The sequence below is a fragment of the Ochotona princeps genome, chromosome 7, assembly GCF_030435755.1.
Source record: "Ochotona princeps isolate mOchPri1 chromosome 7, mOchPri1.hap1, whole genome shotgun sequence".
NCBI lineage: Eukaryota > Metazoa > Chordata > Mammalia > Lagomorpha > Ochotonidae > Ochotona > Ochotona princeps.
The window spans coordinates 12,536,474-12,554,601 of NC_080838.1; the positions used below are offsets into that span (position 1 = coordinate 12,536,474).

The window sequence follows — 18,128 nt, forward strand, 5'->3', positions numbered from 1 at the left end:
AAGTGTTTACTTGTCCCTGCCCACACCCCCTAGCACCAAAATATCAGGAAAAAGAAAAGATGAGCTGTGTGCCACCTCCTCATTGGCCTGGCAGAATCCCTCATGCTTGTGTAACTATCAGGTGCTAGCCTCCAGGGTCTCAAACAAGGGCTGTGTTTGTGCAGCTCTGCAATGGTAGAAATTGTTAATTCAGTGGGCTTGAGAGGACTCATAGATCTTTGCAAGTTGCAAAACACTCGAGGAGCTTTCTTTTCTTAGGGTTGAAACATAGCTAAAGACACTCACACTTTGACAAGGACTTAGGAGCTAAAATTTATAGAGGTGAGAGCTGCCTGGTGCTTTCCCGTCTTTGTAACAGTACATTATTGTGGTCTCCTATCAGCTAAAAGCTTTGTGTCTCAGAATTCTCACCCTGGCACCGTCACTGCCTAGGTGAGCTCAGACAAGCCATTTAGCCCCGACTTCCTGCTCTCTGAGAGAATCCTGGCCTTGAATCAAAATTCACTCTCATTGTCAAGTGGACACAAAGGGATCATCTACACAGATGTGCATGTGGCAGCAGCTGACTGGTGTTATGGGACAGATGTTATGAATCCTTGTTTACTTTTTTCCCCAAAAAATATGCAAGATTTTTTTTAACTCATTCTGTCATCGAAAGCTGACACCTTTTTGGAGTTGACTGTTCCCCTCTCCCTCCGCCATGGATACTTAAGCCACTGAGAACCACCACACTCAGGAAAGAGTCCTCATATTTGAACTGGATTGGGAAGGCCAGAGGTCAACTTCTGTATTGAGTATTGATGAAATGATTTCTGACAGCTGCAAGGTCAGCCCTCCAGCCGCTGGAAGGGAGTGTTTGCTCCTTGTTGTCCAATGATAGCTGGTACCCTTTTGGCATTTATCAGAATAAGCACCCGGTGAGCTGTGGCACCAAGAAGTCTCAGCTGTTTTTTAGGACCTCTCTCACAGAGGGGCTGAACAACATGAAGTCCAAAGCAGAGCCACTGGGACAAATGCAGTTTCCATGCTGAGCCCTGAGATGGCAGACAGTTAGTTGTAGCTGGGGAAAGCTAGAGAGAAAGGAACTGACTCTGCGTATGGCTTTGCACACCCACTTGAAAGCTGATTAAATCTCGTAAGTAATAGGCAGTGCACTTGAGCTATGTTATTAAGTGTTTCTAGTTACTTGATTTTAATAAAAGGTTTTTAGTGATTGTTGTCTACATGCTTTTATCAGTTATCTTGCCATGTAAGATAGGAAAGATGTGCTTGTTTAAAAAAGAAATCAGGAATGGGCAATTGGCCTAGAGATTAAGATGACTGTTGGAATGTCCCACATCACAGATCCTAAGTTCTGGTCCCACCTTGCTCCCGTTTCCAGCTGGTAGCACTGATCACACAGTACTTGGATCTCTGTCGCCTACATTTAGCTCCTGGCTCCTGGCTTTGACCTGACTCCAGTCTCAACCATTGTGGGTATCTGGGGAGTAAACCTCTGATGGAGAGCTTTCTCTGTCTCTCAGAAATAATGTCTTTGAAAGAAGCCAAAAGAAAACCATAAACAAAACAGAAGCATGTTTAGGGTCTTTCTGCTTAAAAGATGAAAGGTGAGTGACAGCTCCGAGAGAGATGTGTGTTCGATTGTGTTTCCTTCTTTTTTCTTACAGAGAAAGTGAGCAAAGAGCACAATCACACAAAAGAGAACACCATGCGGACGACCACCAGGTAGGCCCCTGGCACGGGAAGCCCTCAACGGAACCCCGTGGGGTCCATCAGACCCTGACACGGGTTCAGCTTTCTTTTCCAAACCACTTTCTCCCTCTGGACTCAAAGGGGTCACGTGACCAAGTTTTTGCTAGAGCTTCTCCGTTATTGGAAACACTACAGAAATAGAGCATAACGAGGTGGGGAAGACCAATAAGATTTCATTAACTATCTAATAGGTGTTACTCTACTGGGGAATTTTCCATTTGATTGCTTTTTTATTGTTTGCCGATACTTTTGTGCAGCTGCTGCTGTTATTATCCTCTTTGCAGAAGTTTGTTCAATTGAGAATTGAAATGGGTGGGACGGTTGAGGTTGGGAGTTGGCACATCACCTTTCTTGTTGCAATCAGGGCTCTGTGGCTGTGGACACTGATGGTTAGGCACAAGGACTATCCCGGCACTTTTGCCAGGCAGGATTGTTTGGAGGTAAAAATAGGGCTTTCAAAAATGGCCAGAGCATCAGTATCATTATCATGGGCAAAGAAAGTTTCCAGCTTGAGGAAACCAACCAGTATGGGCTGTCCCTAAGTCGGCTGTCAGCAGAAAAGAGGACCAGCCAGGGTGCATGCTCACTGTGAGCCCCTGACAGCCACCCCAGCCTGATCTGTCACAAGCAAGAGCCACCACTGCAGGCACTTCCACCCTTGAAGCCCTCTTCCCCACCCTCAGGTGGCCCTGCAACTGCTGAGTCAGCTCAGGATAGATGTATGCAGGCTGAGTTAGCAGAGGCAGGAAGCACCAGCCATGACCTACCAGAACCTGGAAGCCAAGGAACTTGGCTCTCCCAAGCAACTAGATTCTTCATGGTAGGAGCTGTGAATGGGATGTTTAGTTCCAATTTTTTGAAACAAAAGTGACGTTTTTCTTTTGGGCATGCTAGAAATTGACAGAGTACCATCAAGCACGTACATGGTATTCATTGGAACTTCAGCCCAAGGGCTTACAAAAACTCTCTTCGCTGGAATTTAGGAATATCAGCTGTCATAGAGGAATGAAAGTGAAGCCAGCTTGTGCTGCACTGGACCGTATAGTCTCAGGGAGAGAAACCTCTTCCTAATGGGTCAAATGCATATTATTAGCCTTGTTTCCCAGCGGGTTTGTTTGTTTGTTTTTGATTTTGTTTTTTTTTTTTGTTTTTTTTTTTTTTGCATCCATGGACATGGATGGAAAATTAGTCTTGTGGAGATGATCTGTAGACTGGGATGGGAGATGAGTCTGGGGTAGTGGTAGGGTTATTTTGTCCCCTGAATTGGATTCCTCCAGACAAGAGACGTGGGCTACTATGAATTCCAGCCTACCTCTTCTGCATGTAACATTAGTGCTACTTGGTGCACAAGGAGTCTTCCTCAAGCTCACAGAAAATATGTGCTTTTAATTCCATTCCTCCATGAATTCTTTGAAACCACTTCATATATACCCCGTGGGTCTAAACACTATCGAAAACAGCAGATCAATAGTTATGTAATCAGAACAGACTTAACATAGTCAGTGGTCATTTTCGGTTTGCTTCCATGGGATGTGTGAAGCGTGATGGATCAGGTTCCCTAGAAGCAGCACTTGCAATGGGGAGTCTCGAGCAACTGTTTTATTGAGCGGATACAATCAGAGGGACCTGTGGGGAGGTGATGGCGTGGGAGAGGGAAGAATGAGTCATTAAAAACAGGATTTCACCTAGGGTCTTGTCTCTACTGCAACCTCTTAGGAACTCCAGAGCAGAGCAAACACTGGCGGGAAAGCAAGGAGTCAGTTCTTTGTATCCCTACATCATTCATGAGCGTTAGTTCGGCCAGGCAGGGGCTGTGTGGCCTCCCCAGGTGAGCTACTGTAATGGGGAACAGCCGGCACGTACAACAGCTCACAAAATGCGCATTAGTGTGCAGTAGAGGGAGGGGCACTGGGACCAGTCCCCAGCAGCATGTCCTACCAAAATTTCTGCTGGATCTTTGAGACTACATAGTCATATTGTTATTTAAAAAAAAAGTGTGCTGGGAGATCATGTTATTTTAAACTTTTCATATGTTCATAGGGAAAAGGTAAGAGAAGGTTTGAACCAGCCCCAAAGAAGCAAAATGTGCCTGAAGCCCAAATTGTCTTGGCTGGAGCTGAAGTATAATTATAGAATAGAAGAGAAAAAAATTTTGAACCATTTGGTGAAAGTGAAGCAATCTTTACATTCTCCTCTAGCTGGGAGCTGAGGAGTGAGAAGAAATGTGAAGTCAGATCCTTTGCCCAACACAGAGGAAGAGATGCTCTCTGAAAGCCTGGCAGGGCGCTACGAAATCCTGGGACCAATTACTGGCTTCAGTGCTGCAAAATCCTTGGTGTGTTTTCTCTGTCTTTTGAACAGGCAACTTGCTCAATTAACCTGTCCACAAATAGATTTCTTTTTACCTCTCACCTCATTACTGCAAGCGAACTAGAGTCAAGCTGTTGTGTGCCAAGAAATTCACTGTAGCTTGAGTTCACTGATATCAGAGAGCAACACACACACACACATACGCACATACCCAACTCTCTGTCTTTTGATTTTTCTTTTACAAGGAAGTCTGTGCAAGCCTAGTGTGCAGATTATGTTTTGGGGGCTGATATGGTAAAACATTTAAGATTTACATTGAGCCTCTGAATTCCATATCTCCAGATTTATTGGGGGGGGGGGTTGGTTTCTTAGCTTTGTAAGTTTCTTTCTTTCTTTCTTTCTTTCTTTCTTTCTTTCTTTCTTTCTTTCTTTCTTTCTTTCTTCCTTCCTTCCTTCCTTCCTTCCTTCCTTCCTTCCTTCCTTCCTTCCTTCCTTCCTTCCTTTCTTTCTTTTTCTTTCCTTCCTTCCTTCTTTTCTGTTTTTTATGGTGGAGAATGTGGGCACATATCTCTACACTTTGTCATACGTGGCAGCGTGTTTGTATGGTTCCCAGATTTCCTATGAGAGGACCAAATGGGAACTGAATGGTCACCCCAGGGTCAGAATTAAGTTCAAAATTTCCTGGCTTTGAGAGTTGCTAGCTCTGTGTAAGACAGTGTGACAACATGGGGTATCACAAGCTCGCTGACTGTCCTTTCTACACCCGTCTCCTGCCAGTGGATGCCTGAGTGTCTCCATTCATTGTGGTCTCCCGCCTCTGGGTCTGGATATCCAAAGAAACGAACTTAGAAAAGAAGCATCCAACACCGAAGAAAGGAGCCGAATCTTTCTTTCTTAACAAATCCGCAACTACCCCTCACTGCTCTTCATCATTATTGATCTTGATGGTCATTGCACCCACAGAACTGTGGAGAAACAAAGCAGCCCGAAACACAGCAGTCTGTAGCTTGACGTCATAAGGTGACTCCCAGTGACTGGGGTTGCTGATTTCTAAGCCTGGACATCAAGAGAACATGAAGTTTCTGGATGTATCTAGTGCATTCTGTATCCTAAAAGCGCTGATGTCTTCCTCTTCATCAAATCTCCCCCTCACATCTGTCCATTGGCAGTTCTGCTCTTTGTAACTACCTGTGTTATGGGTTGGGCAGCTGCAGACAGTGAAAAATAGTATGAAATGGCATTCCTTGTTAGCAATTTTTGAAAAGAGGTTTAGGTGAAGCTAAAGGTTAAAACTAATAACTAGCAAGTTTCTGGATCATTGCTTCTCTACCTCAGTTTAAAAAAAAACATAGTGGAAATTTTTAAACATGTACAGAATTAGAAAGCATGTGCCTATCACCCTGCTAAAATAATTATCTATTCATGATCTCTGTTGTTGCATCTGTTCCCTCCCCATCTCTCCCTCCCCGTAGATTATTTTGAAGTAGTATTCCAAGTATTATCGGAAGAACTGGTTTGAGGGTACCTTCTATTTTACCCTAAGAACTTACACAGCTGATTAAATTAGGCTCTTCTTCCTGAAACTAAAGGAGCAAAAACATCCACCAAGATATACCATGTAGCCAGGCAGAAAAAACCAATCAGCCTAGCAGCTGGACTGATTGGATCATATGGTGCTGCTTACCAGTGCTTGGCCTTCGCCCTCAACCTTTGCTGGTGCCCCTACAAAGGCAATGCCATTGTATCACTCCTCCAGCTGGACCTTCACTGTAAATGCTGAAACAACAGTCCTTTTGCCTATTTAACCTCAGAGTCCAAAAAATTCAGTTCAAGTGTAACAAAGGCTTCAAGTCTCCTTTGAGATATCCTTTTTGAGATACTCCTTAATGCTATCTTCTCCAACAAATGAGATGGAGTCACAGTCAAACTCACGAGAACAGAGGGAGACCATTTATGGCGTTAGTACAATCTTGATTTTTCTATTTCCCTTTCCTAGCCTAAGCCTAAGTTCTGCATAACAGATAACTAGCTATTATGGTCTTTTATTAGATGAAAATACATGATGCATGATACCATAACCAGATCCCAAAGTTTAATGGAATAAAAAGGAGATCTCCATCTTTTGCCGTGGACCATCACCCAGCCAGATGCTGGATAAGATCGAAATAGGAAAATGGAACCCTAGAGTAAGAATCAGATAGCTCCTGGCAGGTGAATTGGACATGCTCAATGTTGTGTAACACCATGAACTTCAAACAATGGCTGCCAAGAACCCTCTCTTGGTTATTTGTTCTCTCTTTTCCCCGTTAATAATTCAGTGTCCACGAAGGTATAGGATTGCAGGCCTACAAGAAAAACTTCTCACACCTGGTTTGTTTCATTTTGAAAGCAAGGAACTGTTTCCCTTGAATTGTTCTTTTCTCTGTTATTAGGCAAAAAAGCAGAAGTGGGAGAATTGGAGATGGATATACTCATATCATGCTGTGCCGAGCAACATTTAATTTGCCCAATTTTCAGAATTTGAAATGTGGGTTATTTTTCTATGATTTAGATAATGGCACATAGAGTGTTTACTGAAAGGCATATTCACATGGAAGTGCCCAATGTGGAATTTTCTTGTATGGTGGTTTGGATGCCTGCCCTCAAATATTTATGATTCAGTAATAGAAATCATACACATTTGTAAAAGCATGATGTGCTGCCTAAATTCATGCAATTTCCCACATTTCATGTCTTTGGAAGGCATAAGAGCATAATGCTCTATTATCTTACAAGAGTTAGAGATTGCTTTGAAATAACACTAAATTAGAAATGATTAAGAAAAGAAACAGGAAACAGAACAAATGAAACCAGTGATTTTTGAGTAGCTCTCCATACATTCTCTTTATCCTTCATATTTTGTGGCTTGAAAATAAGATGCTCTGAGAAGCTTAGTACTCCACTGTGGAGCCCGCTGGAGATTTCACAGCATCCCTTCAATCAGGACATGGGATCCTTTCTTAATGAACTCAAACCAGGTTGTGCCCCCGTGGGTACCACTGAGCATTTCTGAAAGATGCCCTTCCCCAATACACTGCCATCTGCTGGAATAGTGTCATAGTAAATGCCTGAAGCTTTGATAGCCATGCTCCTCCAGATAGCCCGGTGCAGTGCACAGCTTTTACCATGCCTGCAGCTGTCATGATATCAATGTTGACTTCAGAGTCTTTTCAAAGGAAACATGGATTGTGTGTATGTGTGCATATGTGTGTATACATATATGCACACATGCATACACACACATACACACATGTAGAGCTTAAAACTGGTTCGTGCATATTGCCATTGAGGGGGTTTTTTCCTTCTCACTTCACCAAGCCTCTCTCGGTCCTTCGCTCTATTCCTGTATTCCAGGATCCTGCAGGTGTGATCCTCTTATCCTTTTAACCCAGTTTGAATGTTGTAGGCTTGCTCCTGCTCCAGTCTGAAGGGGACTGTGGCTGGCTCTCTTCCTTCCCAGGACACTCCCACCTTTATCCCTGCAGGCCTGTAGTAGTTGTATTTGTCTTGTTTACAGAGATCCTGATAGAATGAAGTGCCAACTTGGAGACCTTCAGATCCTGTGTTCTTCCCCACATGCCTTTGACAGGACGTACCAGGACAAGGGTGGCATAACCAACCAAAAGATGCTTAGGTGCTGGCTTCTGCCTCATCTTCTAGTCTGGGATTTTACCCTAGAGTGTCTCTGCTCTTGTTGTTAGGAATGCATGCATCATTCCTTCAAAGGGCAACCTCTGCTCTAAGCAGCAGTGTCCTCTCAGGGCGCAGCAGCCAAGCGGAGTATTAGCCACCACACCCGCACAGCCTCACTGCAGAGCAGAATGGGCACGTCCACGCTCAGCTCACCTCAGCAGAAAGCCCATTGTCCTGGGTATGCAGCAAGTCAGATGCCTGCAGGAGATCCAGGCCCTTCCACAGGCTGACATTTGGAGTGTCCGGATGTCCCGGGTTCACTTCCTTGGTCTGTGGTTGGCTCTGGCTTGGCCCCGGGTCTGGCCTCTCCACTACAGTGGCACCGGACAAGGCTGGCCATTGTGCTCCTCAGCCGGAGAAGTTTCCTGGCTCCCCTGTGGGTGAATGCTAGAGCTGCAACAACAGGAACTTGTTCCTTGAAAATTCGGTGTTAGGTTGTACTACTCTTGGCCTGCCTTTAAGACAGCCTTTGTGCTTTTCAAAGAAGAAAATAGCCAGCATTACCAACATATGGATTTCTCCTCAGAGGCTTTTTTTTTTCTTTGACAGTATTTGATACAACCTCTTCCTTGCCTAGCTTTTGGGCTTCTGAAAGTGAAGTAAACTTGATACTGACTGTCATTTAGATGCAGTGGTTCCTGCCTGGTTGTTTTCCATCTGTCCTCCAGAGACTGCTCTTTAAAAGACCAAGTCTCTTAAAAAATCTTCAGGACTCTTATTTGTAGTATTAAAAATTACTTTTACATGCAGAGAGAAATACACAAAGAAGCAATGACATTTTCCTTCTGATACCCAGAGAGCACCATCGCTAAGCCAGAGTTGGATATCCTGGCTGAATTATTTCTCTACTTTCTGATATGCGTATACCTTCTTTTAAAAACTAAGTCCTGCTATATAGAGTTTTGTCATCTCACCTGGCACATCTAGTGAGATCATCTTTCCATGTCAGCAAACAAAACTCAGCGGTTATTCTCATAATGTTGACATGAGATTCATGGCTGGCAAGTGTCAGTTTATGTTGTTAGTCCCCTGTTACTGGATATCCAGGGATTTCTCCTCTCTCCAGATTAGTGCCGGTATAGACAGTGCTAGGCAATTGTGTCTCAGAATAAGCATTTTCAGGCTTTAACTAAGAATTGACAAACTGATTTCCAAAAAAATTGACTCTATGATTCTACTGAGAGACAGACAGATGGAGACTATTTCAAAAGGTCTCATCAGCTTGGTGCTTTCTCGCCTATTAAAAAATATTTTTAACAGCCAAAGGATATGAATCCCACGTCAAAGTGCCTTTGCCTTTGTTGATTCTGAATACTGATAATCATTTTGTTTATGAAGTTTCTGTTTGTTGTTTCTGTGTGTTTCAATTTTACTAGTCATTCTTTTGTTTAATGATTTTTATAAGTTGGATGTTTTTGTTGCATTGGTTGAGTTATTAAATATTTCAAAAGAAAATAAATAATATGAAATAATAAATCAGAATCCCTCTGGTAGAAAAATTATCAACATTTTGCCATACTAATTTTGATGATCTTTTTCTCCCCTACATTTTAGATCATGTCCCAAATATCATACATTCACCTCCAAAGTCTTTGGTATCTAGCTCTTAAAAAACAAAAAAATGGAAAGGATATCTCTCATGATACGATTTCACACCTTGTGAAGTTAACAATCCCTGTAGTTTTCCATTGTTGAGATGCCTCTACGTGACGGGCACCAGCCAAATGCCCAGCCCCATCAGTGCCTAACATCTGTACTTCTCTGTCATCTCCAAATATCAAAGAAGAAAACCTGGAGCATGTGTGCGTAGTAAAATTATGGAGTGACGGTGGCTCCTCCCTAAGCCCCATTTAGAAACCACAGGAGCTGCAGCTGCAGTCTCAATTTGTAGATATACGTCCCTGTTGAAGCTTGCCCACCTTGTAGAGATTAGTTCAGGTTTTACACGTCACGGTCCCTCTTTCTTAGAAACTGTGCAGTCCCAACATGAGCCACAACCGCGCTCCCAGGCCCAGCCTACTGGGGTCATAGGAGGTCTCTGTCATGTCCCTTTTAAGGTTAGAGAAGGAATTTTCTGTCTCAGATGATCGGAGCTGACTTGGAGAAAAGGGCTCCCAGTCATTTTCAATGCTAAGCGCTCTTGCCCTCCTCCACAGCCTCTGACCTGCCCTCCCACCACAGGTCTTCCTTGATTCCAATAAACAAACCAACAAATGTATAAATGAGCTCAGGAGCAGGGGTCTTTGTCTCCGTGAGGTCCGAAAGGGAAGGACGGTGTTTCCCAGCCCCGTTCACATGGTGTTTCCTTTCACTTTAGATTCTCCGTGTCGCTGACCCCAAGCGGTCAGATGGCAAACTGGCTCTCAGGTTTATGTCCCCATGTCAGTGTCTGGCAAATGTCAGAGGTAGCAGCTACAGGACCTCTCATCCAGAAAGAAGCAGAGCACCCGCGCTGGAAGCGGGGGAGATGAGGCAGCGTCCTGGGTCACACAGAAGAGCTACACTGCCACAATAAAGTGGCTGTGGCAGGGCTCACCACTTTGTGCTACATGATGCCAAGTTTGGCACCTGCACTGAAGCTGGGCATTTTTATTAAAAAAAAAGTTCCAAATTCTTTTGCAAAAATATGTGAAACATTTTATGTATTTTTGAATATAATAGTTTACAGCTGTTATAAAACGTGTACCTATGTAAATTTATCAAACACTTAATATGTATTTCATTATAAATTACGAGCTAATAAATTCATCAAAGAATATTTGCGAAAATCGAAGTAACTACTACTCAAAACCAAAGAAAATTATATGCATTGCTAGAAATAAGTTGACAATAAAATGTTGCTATTTGATCATTTTTAAAATTGGAATATCTAAAAATAAAATGTGACAATGTTTTTGTGCTGTGGGCATGAAAGAAGCTTCTTAAAGCTTCTTCCGACTTTAAAGTACCTAAAGGAATGCTGAGAAGTTAGTTATATCTAATTGAAATATGAGTACTTTCCCCATTTCTCATCTTTGAGCAATTCCATCTTTCTTCCCTTTTTTTAAAATTTTATTATTATTATTATTATTTTATGATACAGTTCCATAGGCCCTGAGATTTCCCTGGCCCATCCCCCACTGAGTTCCCCTATATCATTATTAAAGTATAGTGCTTCATACACAGTCATATATCCATCATTTTGGGCATGGACAATGGCAGAGACTCCATCATCCTATTGTCAAGATACAGTAAACAGTTTCATTGGGAGTCCATTTTTTAGTCTGGAAGTAGAGATGCATACTGCATTGTATCCTCACATCTGGATATGATAGTCTCCATTACACAGTTACTATACATCCCCTTAAATGAAAAGCCACATTACAGAATTAACAACAGGAAGAATCCCATCTTTCTTATTGGGTATGTTGGAGTAGCTTTAAAAAGAAAGTTTTTGTTGTTTGTCAAGGACGTGCTATTGTTAGCAAGCTCTAGTTTTGTTCAAGGAAAACATTTCCGGTTTGTTCTCATTTCCTTCAGTTTGATTATATGGATGGAAAGATTCCATATGGAAGTTACCTTTTTCTGTGTTAGCTGTCACATTCATGTCCCATGCATTTGGAAAATCTTTGAACCAGAATAGGGTTTACTCTTGGAATAACTTTGGTTAATCAGCTGTTTCTTCTTGTGGCTTTTGGAGACTTAGAAGATTTTTTTCTCAACGTGCTTCCTGTTCAAAATGTTAATGTCTCCAGGTGTATCTGAAGATCTAAGTCAGAGGTTAGAGTTGTAAAAATCCCACTTCAGTGGTTTTAGACAAACACGTGATTATCAGTTCATTAAAACACCAAGGGTCTATCCATCCACAAACCCAGTAACACAGTGTCTTGAGTCGTGATAGCTGTGTTCAGTGGAGAACGGAACCCTAAAACAGGGAGATGGAAAAGTCGTCTGAGGAGACAACCCAGGGCCTGGGGTCTGCCTGGGAGCAGGAAGAAGCTAGAAAGAACTGGCTCCCAGGGCTGGCAGGGGAGTGAGCAAGTTAGTTGGGCAGCCAGCTATTTGCAATGCCAGTATCCTTTATCAGGGCACAGTTCAATTCCAGTTGCTACATCTTCAGTCCATCTCCCTGTTAATGAACCAGGGAAAGCAGAGGAAGCTGGTCCAAGTGCCCAGCCCCCTACCACCTGAATCTTGGCTCCAGTATCTCCCTGCTCTAAGTGTTAAGGCCATTTGAGTACTAAACCAGTAATGCAAGTTCTCTCTCTCTCTCCTTCTCTGTCTCTCTGCCTTTCAGATTATTAAAAGAGTGCTTAAAGGAAAACCCTAATTCCCATAGAGATTTCCTACCCCAGACTGGGGCTTCCAAATCTCCTTTTGCAGTATCTAGCTTATGAAACATATCCACCTCAGATCATTATTTTGAAAATTTTCTTAGGAAATAAAAAAGCAAAATTACCCCAAATTGTTTTGGAGATATTTTATCCAGCTCCTGGGAATGGGGGCAGGTACCGGGAAGCCCTGCTACATCATGTAGCAGAAAAAAATTATGTTATTTTTGAAAAAACATCATTTTCCCTCATTCACAAAAGAAATGTGTCCCCCATGTAGATGGAAGTCAGGCTATCACTTTTGGATAATTTGTCTGAACTCATATTGAATAGAATTTGTTTCACCCTAATCTATCTAGGTCCTTATGGGTTCTGAGCAAAAACTCATTACAGAGCAAACTCATTCATTCATTGTTTAAATCTTTCTTTTCCCTTTGCAATCCTCAAAGTTTAGTACTGAGGGTTGTTATTGACTTTTAGAAGGAAAAAAAAAACATGATTTCTTCTCTAGAGCTCCTTTAAAACTATAGTGTCATGACTCAACACAAGTTTCTTAACTTCCTCCTCCATACTATATCCACCTTCATTTTGCTTTATTCTATTATTGCTACCAATGTGCGTATTCTCATCACATCCTGGTTCCAATGGTGGCCCCTGGGTGACGGATGATATAGGAATAGCCAGGCCTGTGTCTCTGCCACACTTGGCATTAGCAAACATATCACTATTTAGAGCCATGATAATCTCATATGGATTGCTGTAATGTTTACTGGAAAACAATTTTTTTGCAGATTTATTTATTTTTATTGCAAAGGCAGATTTACAGAAAAAAGGAGAGACACAGAGAAACATCTTCTGTCTGCTGGTTCACTCCTCAAGTGGCCGCAATTGAGCCAATTTCAAGTCAGGAGCTTTTTCCAGGACTCCAGGACTCCCACGCAGGTGCAGGAACATAAGGCTTTGGACAGTACTCCTCTGCTTTTCCAATCCATAAGCAGGGAACTGGAATTGGCATAGCTGGAACACAAGCTGGTGCCCACAAAGGATCCTAGTATTTGTGAGGGGAGGATTAGCCAATTGAACCATTGAGCTGGGCCCTGCAAAACTTTTTGCTGCCGCATGCAGTTGACCCCACAACCCATACTGTTGAAGGCTGGAGTGGTCCAGATGAAATCATAACCCTCCCAACTTTGTGTCTTAGCCCTTTGGTTTAATACAGAAGAAATACAGAAAAACCCTTCAATATCCATTTCACCTTAACCCGGAAAAGAAATTTAAATAGCTAAAAGTTTTATGAGATTGTCTTTTCTAAGTAACAGTGGGGAACTTGAGCTACTCAGAATCTAAGCCGCCATCTGCCAGATGCTGCTAGTGAATATTTGTGGAATAGGTGTGTGATTACATAAGTTGCAGGTAGCCGTTCTTTGTCCAGGGCAAAGGGAATATGTATGTTGTAGTAGATGGCAATTGTGTTAAGTGACAAGAAATGCTGATTCATTTCACTATTAGCTGTTAGTTTAGCTTCTACCACCAACTTTTTAACCAAAAATAAGGACCAGAGATAAATATCTTTTTTTTGTTTTACAATTTTTGCCTTTCATTTTCTTAGCTTATGTTCTGATAGAGGAATACTCTTTATCTATAGATGTAGACAGATTATATATGTGTTGTCTATATAAAAATATATATTATGTATTACCATAATTAAAGTCTAGGCAGCTGGTGAGTTAGTGAACAAAAGTCTTACGGCATTTACACCCTGACTGCTTCCTGCAGTAATTGACTTGAATTTTTGGCTAAAGACATATATAAATGCACTTCAGAGTACGTAGTGAGATTTGACTTATTTCTATTTATTGCTGTCCCCTTTGGGAAGTTGTAGTCCCCATTCAGGCTGGTTCCTCCTGGAACTTCCCTCTCCACCACCACAGGTTGCCAACATCAGGAGCAAGGTGCCCACCTGGCCGCCTCTTTCTCAAGGGTGCTTTGTCTACTGCATGTTGGGACATCAACTGACTGCAACGAACTTCTGCACTTCACGTTCACTGTGAAGCATCAGAGAAGAAAAGGGCTTAGTGGAATATGATCTCAATGCTGGAAAAATCTCTTTGCTCGGTGCAGACTTGTCAAGTGCAGGGCTAGAGTCTGCTACCCTCTCCAAGCATACAGAGTGTTGCAATGACCGATATCAGTCAGGGTCGCCGTGTGAAGCAAGCATGTGGCATGGAGGGCAGGCTGTGAAGTTGGGATTCCCTCCTTCCTGTCTTCTTCAACTATGTTCTAATCAGGGTTGCAGAATGACAACTCTGCAGACTTCTCTGCCACGTCTCCAGCTTCAGTCCCAGCTGCCCCTGGGTTAACCCAGTGACCTCCAACCCTGACCTTGTGGTTCAAGTCCCTGTCTTCCATTGCTTTCCCTTCTCTTTAGGTGCCTCCAACCTTGGGGTGGCAGCAGCTTCATGCTCTTCCTGTCTCTGGGCTGTGTTACTGCCCCAAAGACCTTCCACCACCAGGAACCCACTTTTGGTGGTTGGACTTGCTTGGTTGCAATAAATAGGTCTTTCTAGGAGCCAGGTCGGCTCTGTGGGACTGCAGCACCGCTACGTGTTGTGATCTTTTTTTTTTTTTTTTTTTACAGTTAACTTTAGATATGGGGCATGGTGACTCAGTTCATTCTTTGACCTCTAGCTTTTCTGTGTGCTGTGCTGTGAAACCAAGGAAACCCTGGCAGGATATGTAGGGGCCTGATTTTAGGCTTTTCTGGGTCACCAGGGAAGTTGAGGGGTCACTCTGATTGGGGTCTCCCTTTCACGTGAGATGACCATGTTTCCTTGGGACCCCTCGTGCTTCCTGCCTCTGAATCCTTCAGAGGCAACACAATTGCAGGTTGTATTGCAGCTTCGCTTCGGACCCATGGTTGTTTCCCTCAGTAAAGCGGCCCCACCCAGCTGTCTGTGCTTCTGATGTGTGCTGCTGGTCCCTGAGGGGTCAGATCACAGAATGTAGCTGAGCTGGGGCAGCCCTACCTCCAACTTGAGCAGAATCACAGATGGGTCCTTTGTGGCTTTGAACTAGGCAATTGATCTTCGACTAGGTCCAACATACTTGCAGGAAGGTCAGAACTAAGAGAAAATTCAGGAAGTAGTTCTAATATTCGTCTCAAAGGGTCTAACAGCGTTTAAGCAGCAGGGTTTCCTGTGTTTGCCCTAAATAGACAAGGCTCCATAAAGTCCATGGAAAATGCGTATCATGAGAAAATATGACTTTCAAAAATACCTGCATCAAATAAGCTCGTAAGCAGCTGTTTGGTTGCCACTTAACACTTAACTCTGTATCCGAGTGCCTGGCGCTTGTCCCTGTTTTTATACTTCTGATCCAACTTCCTGTTAATGCAGTCCTGGGAGGCAACAATTGATAGTTCCAAGCACTTGGGTCCCTACCACCCACATGGGATACACAGTGGAGTTCTAGGTTATGGCTACAGCCTGACTGAGCCCTGGCTATCAGCGGCATTTGGGAAGTGAACCACTGGATAGATAGTATCTCTCCCCTCTCTCTTGCTCCCTCTCTCTCTTTTCCTTCTTCCAGCCTCCCTCTCTATCTCCCTCCTTCCTTCTCTGCTTTGCAAATAATTGAAACTGCTTCAACATTTCAATATAAACTTTTAATTCAATTTTCCATGAACGTTTTGACAATTCCCTTTTAGAAAACCAATCTGACATAACATGTATGTTACTTCTGTGTTTTAAGCATAAACGCCCTATGGTCTTTAAATTAAATGTCATATGAAATAGCAGCCCCTAATCTAGTACTGTGTGTGTGTGTGTGAGTGTGTATGTGTGTGTGTGTGTGAGAGCGTGTGTATGTGAGTGTGTATATGTGTGTATGGAAACAAGTGCTTTGGGTGTCTTAAATAACTTTCATTTACTAAACCTACTCCCCACCCCCACCCCAGCCCTTTCTTTTCAGAAGACTCATTTAGACAATCACCATTCACCTCCAATTCAAAAGATCTGCTGCCCAGTGAGTCTCTGCTTCATGGAAGAATATCAACTCCAGGTAGGGAAATCTGTTCCCTTCGCTTCTACTGTTGGTTGCTGAGGAATTGCTTTTCTCAAATGTGTGAGTTTCCAGATGCTTTCAGTTTATGTGTCATGCTTATTCATGGGAAGCTTAGGAATTAGAAAAGGAAGAGGGACTCAATTTTATCATCCATGAAAGTTTATTAAAATAAAATGTAGATGGTGATAACCTCTTCATCTTTACGCGCTTATTACTCCTTACGTGTGATTTTGTCTGTGTAGTGAATTTCCTTTTCTTCAAAACAAATCAAGTTCACCCCCAAAATTATTTGCTTTACATGTTGTCGCAGTTTCAATCAGGCAGTCAGGAAGATGTGGGAGGACGGTGGCAAGAAGACCAGTTCCAGTAGGACAGGACAGGTCCACAGCAGGCAGAGTGTCCATGAAAGTCACCTCCATCTCCAGCACAGCTCATTGAAAACATGACGTCACCCAAATTCCATCTCTCTTCTTAACTGTAGTATCCACATATATCTATCCAATAATTTTGCCACCTCAGCCATCGATACCTATTTTGTTACCCAATTACACAAGTCAGAGAAAAGATGTGCCGTAGTCCTCTGGTCAGCGGCATGGCCTCCCCTCAAGGCTTTCATGTGTGTTCTCAGATCTACCATGAAATGAAAATATTCCAGAACTGCTGCACCGTAGTCCCAGACCCACCAGCAACCCTGCCCCATCATCCTGCTCTGGCCTGTCAGACATGACCGTTGTTCCCAGCCATGGAGATGAAGGTGGAGGCGCCATTCATGTTCATTTGTTCAAGAGAGCAGCGTGGGGACTAACACACTGTGTGTGTGTGCAGTTACAGGGCCCACAGTAGGATGTTTGGCCCTGTAACCCCTTCAAGAACAAAATGCAAATGTCCTGTACATACCCATGAGGCCCCACATCACAGAACACTGGAAATCTGATTAGTTGGTTAAAACAGAGCCAAGTAATACTTGAAACATTGCCGTGTGGCCTCACAGGGCGTTGAAATTGTTTGTGACTTATAATGGGAGAAAGATAAGTCTGTATTCCCTGGTCTGGGAATGGCAAATCCATCCTGTCTTAGCAGCACACATGCAGCCAGAATGCAGATGCCTGCGTGATCTTTAGCTTTGCCGGCAGGGCTTTTCTGTGCAACCACCAGAAATAACCTGCCCACACAAAACACATTGCATAATAATAACTAACTCCCAAGGTAGAAAGGCATTCTGCTTAGTGTATGTCTTCCTCCTCCAACAGGGGCTTCGAAACTACCGCTTACTTCTCCACCATGTCATTTTGTGTAGCCATCTCCCTGGTCCCAAAATTATTGCCCTGCTGTTAAGTTGATGAATTGTGACTTTCTCATGTCAAAATAACTGTCTAGGAATTACCTGTCAGGGCGCTGTTACCCACATGGCCAGCCTTCCATGATGTATATACAAACCCTGCGTTGCTGCCTTAATGCAAGGCTGCCTACGCTGTAAGGAAAAAAGCGTTTTATTAGTCAAGTCAAAGATGAACTGAATAGGGGATGGCAGAACAGGTGAGGCTGATCACAGGGAGGCTTTCTGTCATTCACTTGGTAGACTTCACATTACACATTAGATAAAATCACACTTAAAACTTGACTCTCAGACTCTCATTTTAGGGGTAGGTCAGCATAACTGGGATTTTTCAAAAGTAAATCCAGTCTGCTAACAGATCATCCATTGATTGTACTTCAAAGCCTTTCCTTAGGCAAAGAAAAAGCCAACATGACCATTGTGTATTCCTAGTTTGTACATATAAACAGCTAGCAAGTATGCTTTTACTTTTGAATAAGCAAGGTGAAAATGCTTTGGAGAGAGAGATAAAACCTGGAAAATTTTAGAATGATGAATATGGCCGTGTGATGGAGTCCTGGTATTCTGAAGATAATTTAGTAAGGAAAGGCTTAGCAATTTGACTAACTGGAGAAGAACCAATCTGA

At 43.0% G+C, this 18,128-nt stretch overlaps 1 protein-coding gene across 6 annotated transcripts in view; it reads left to right on the forward strand.

Moving 5' to 3' along the window:
- The window catches only part of ZNF827 (zinc finger protein 827), a 172,670-nt gene that overhangs the window by 92,844 nt on the left and 61,698 nt on the right, over nucleotides 1-18,128 (forward strand). For all 6 annotated transcript variants that reach the window (XM_058666793.1, XM_058666794.1, XM_058666797.1 and 3 more), the window contains exons 7-8: nucleotides 1,668-1,725; nucleotides 16,060-16,163. In XM_058666793.1, the coding sequence (XP_058522776.1) occupies nucleotides 1,668-1,725; nucleotides 16,060-16,163 (162 nt within the window). The remainder of the gene's footprint in view (nucleotides 1-1,667; nucleotides 1,726-16,059; nucleotides 16,164-18,128) is intronic.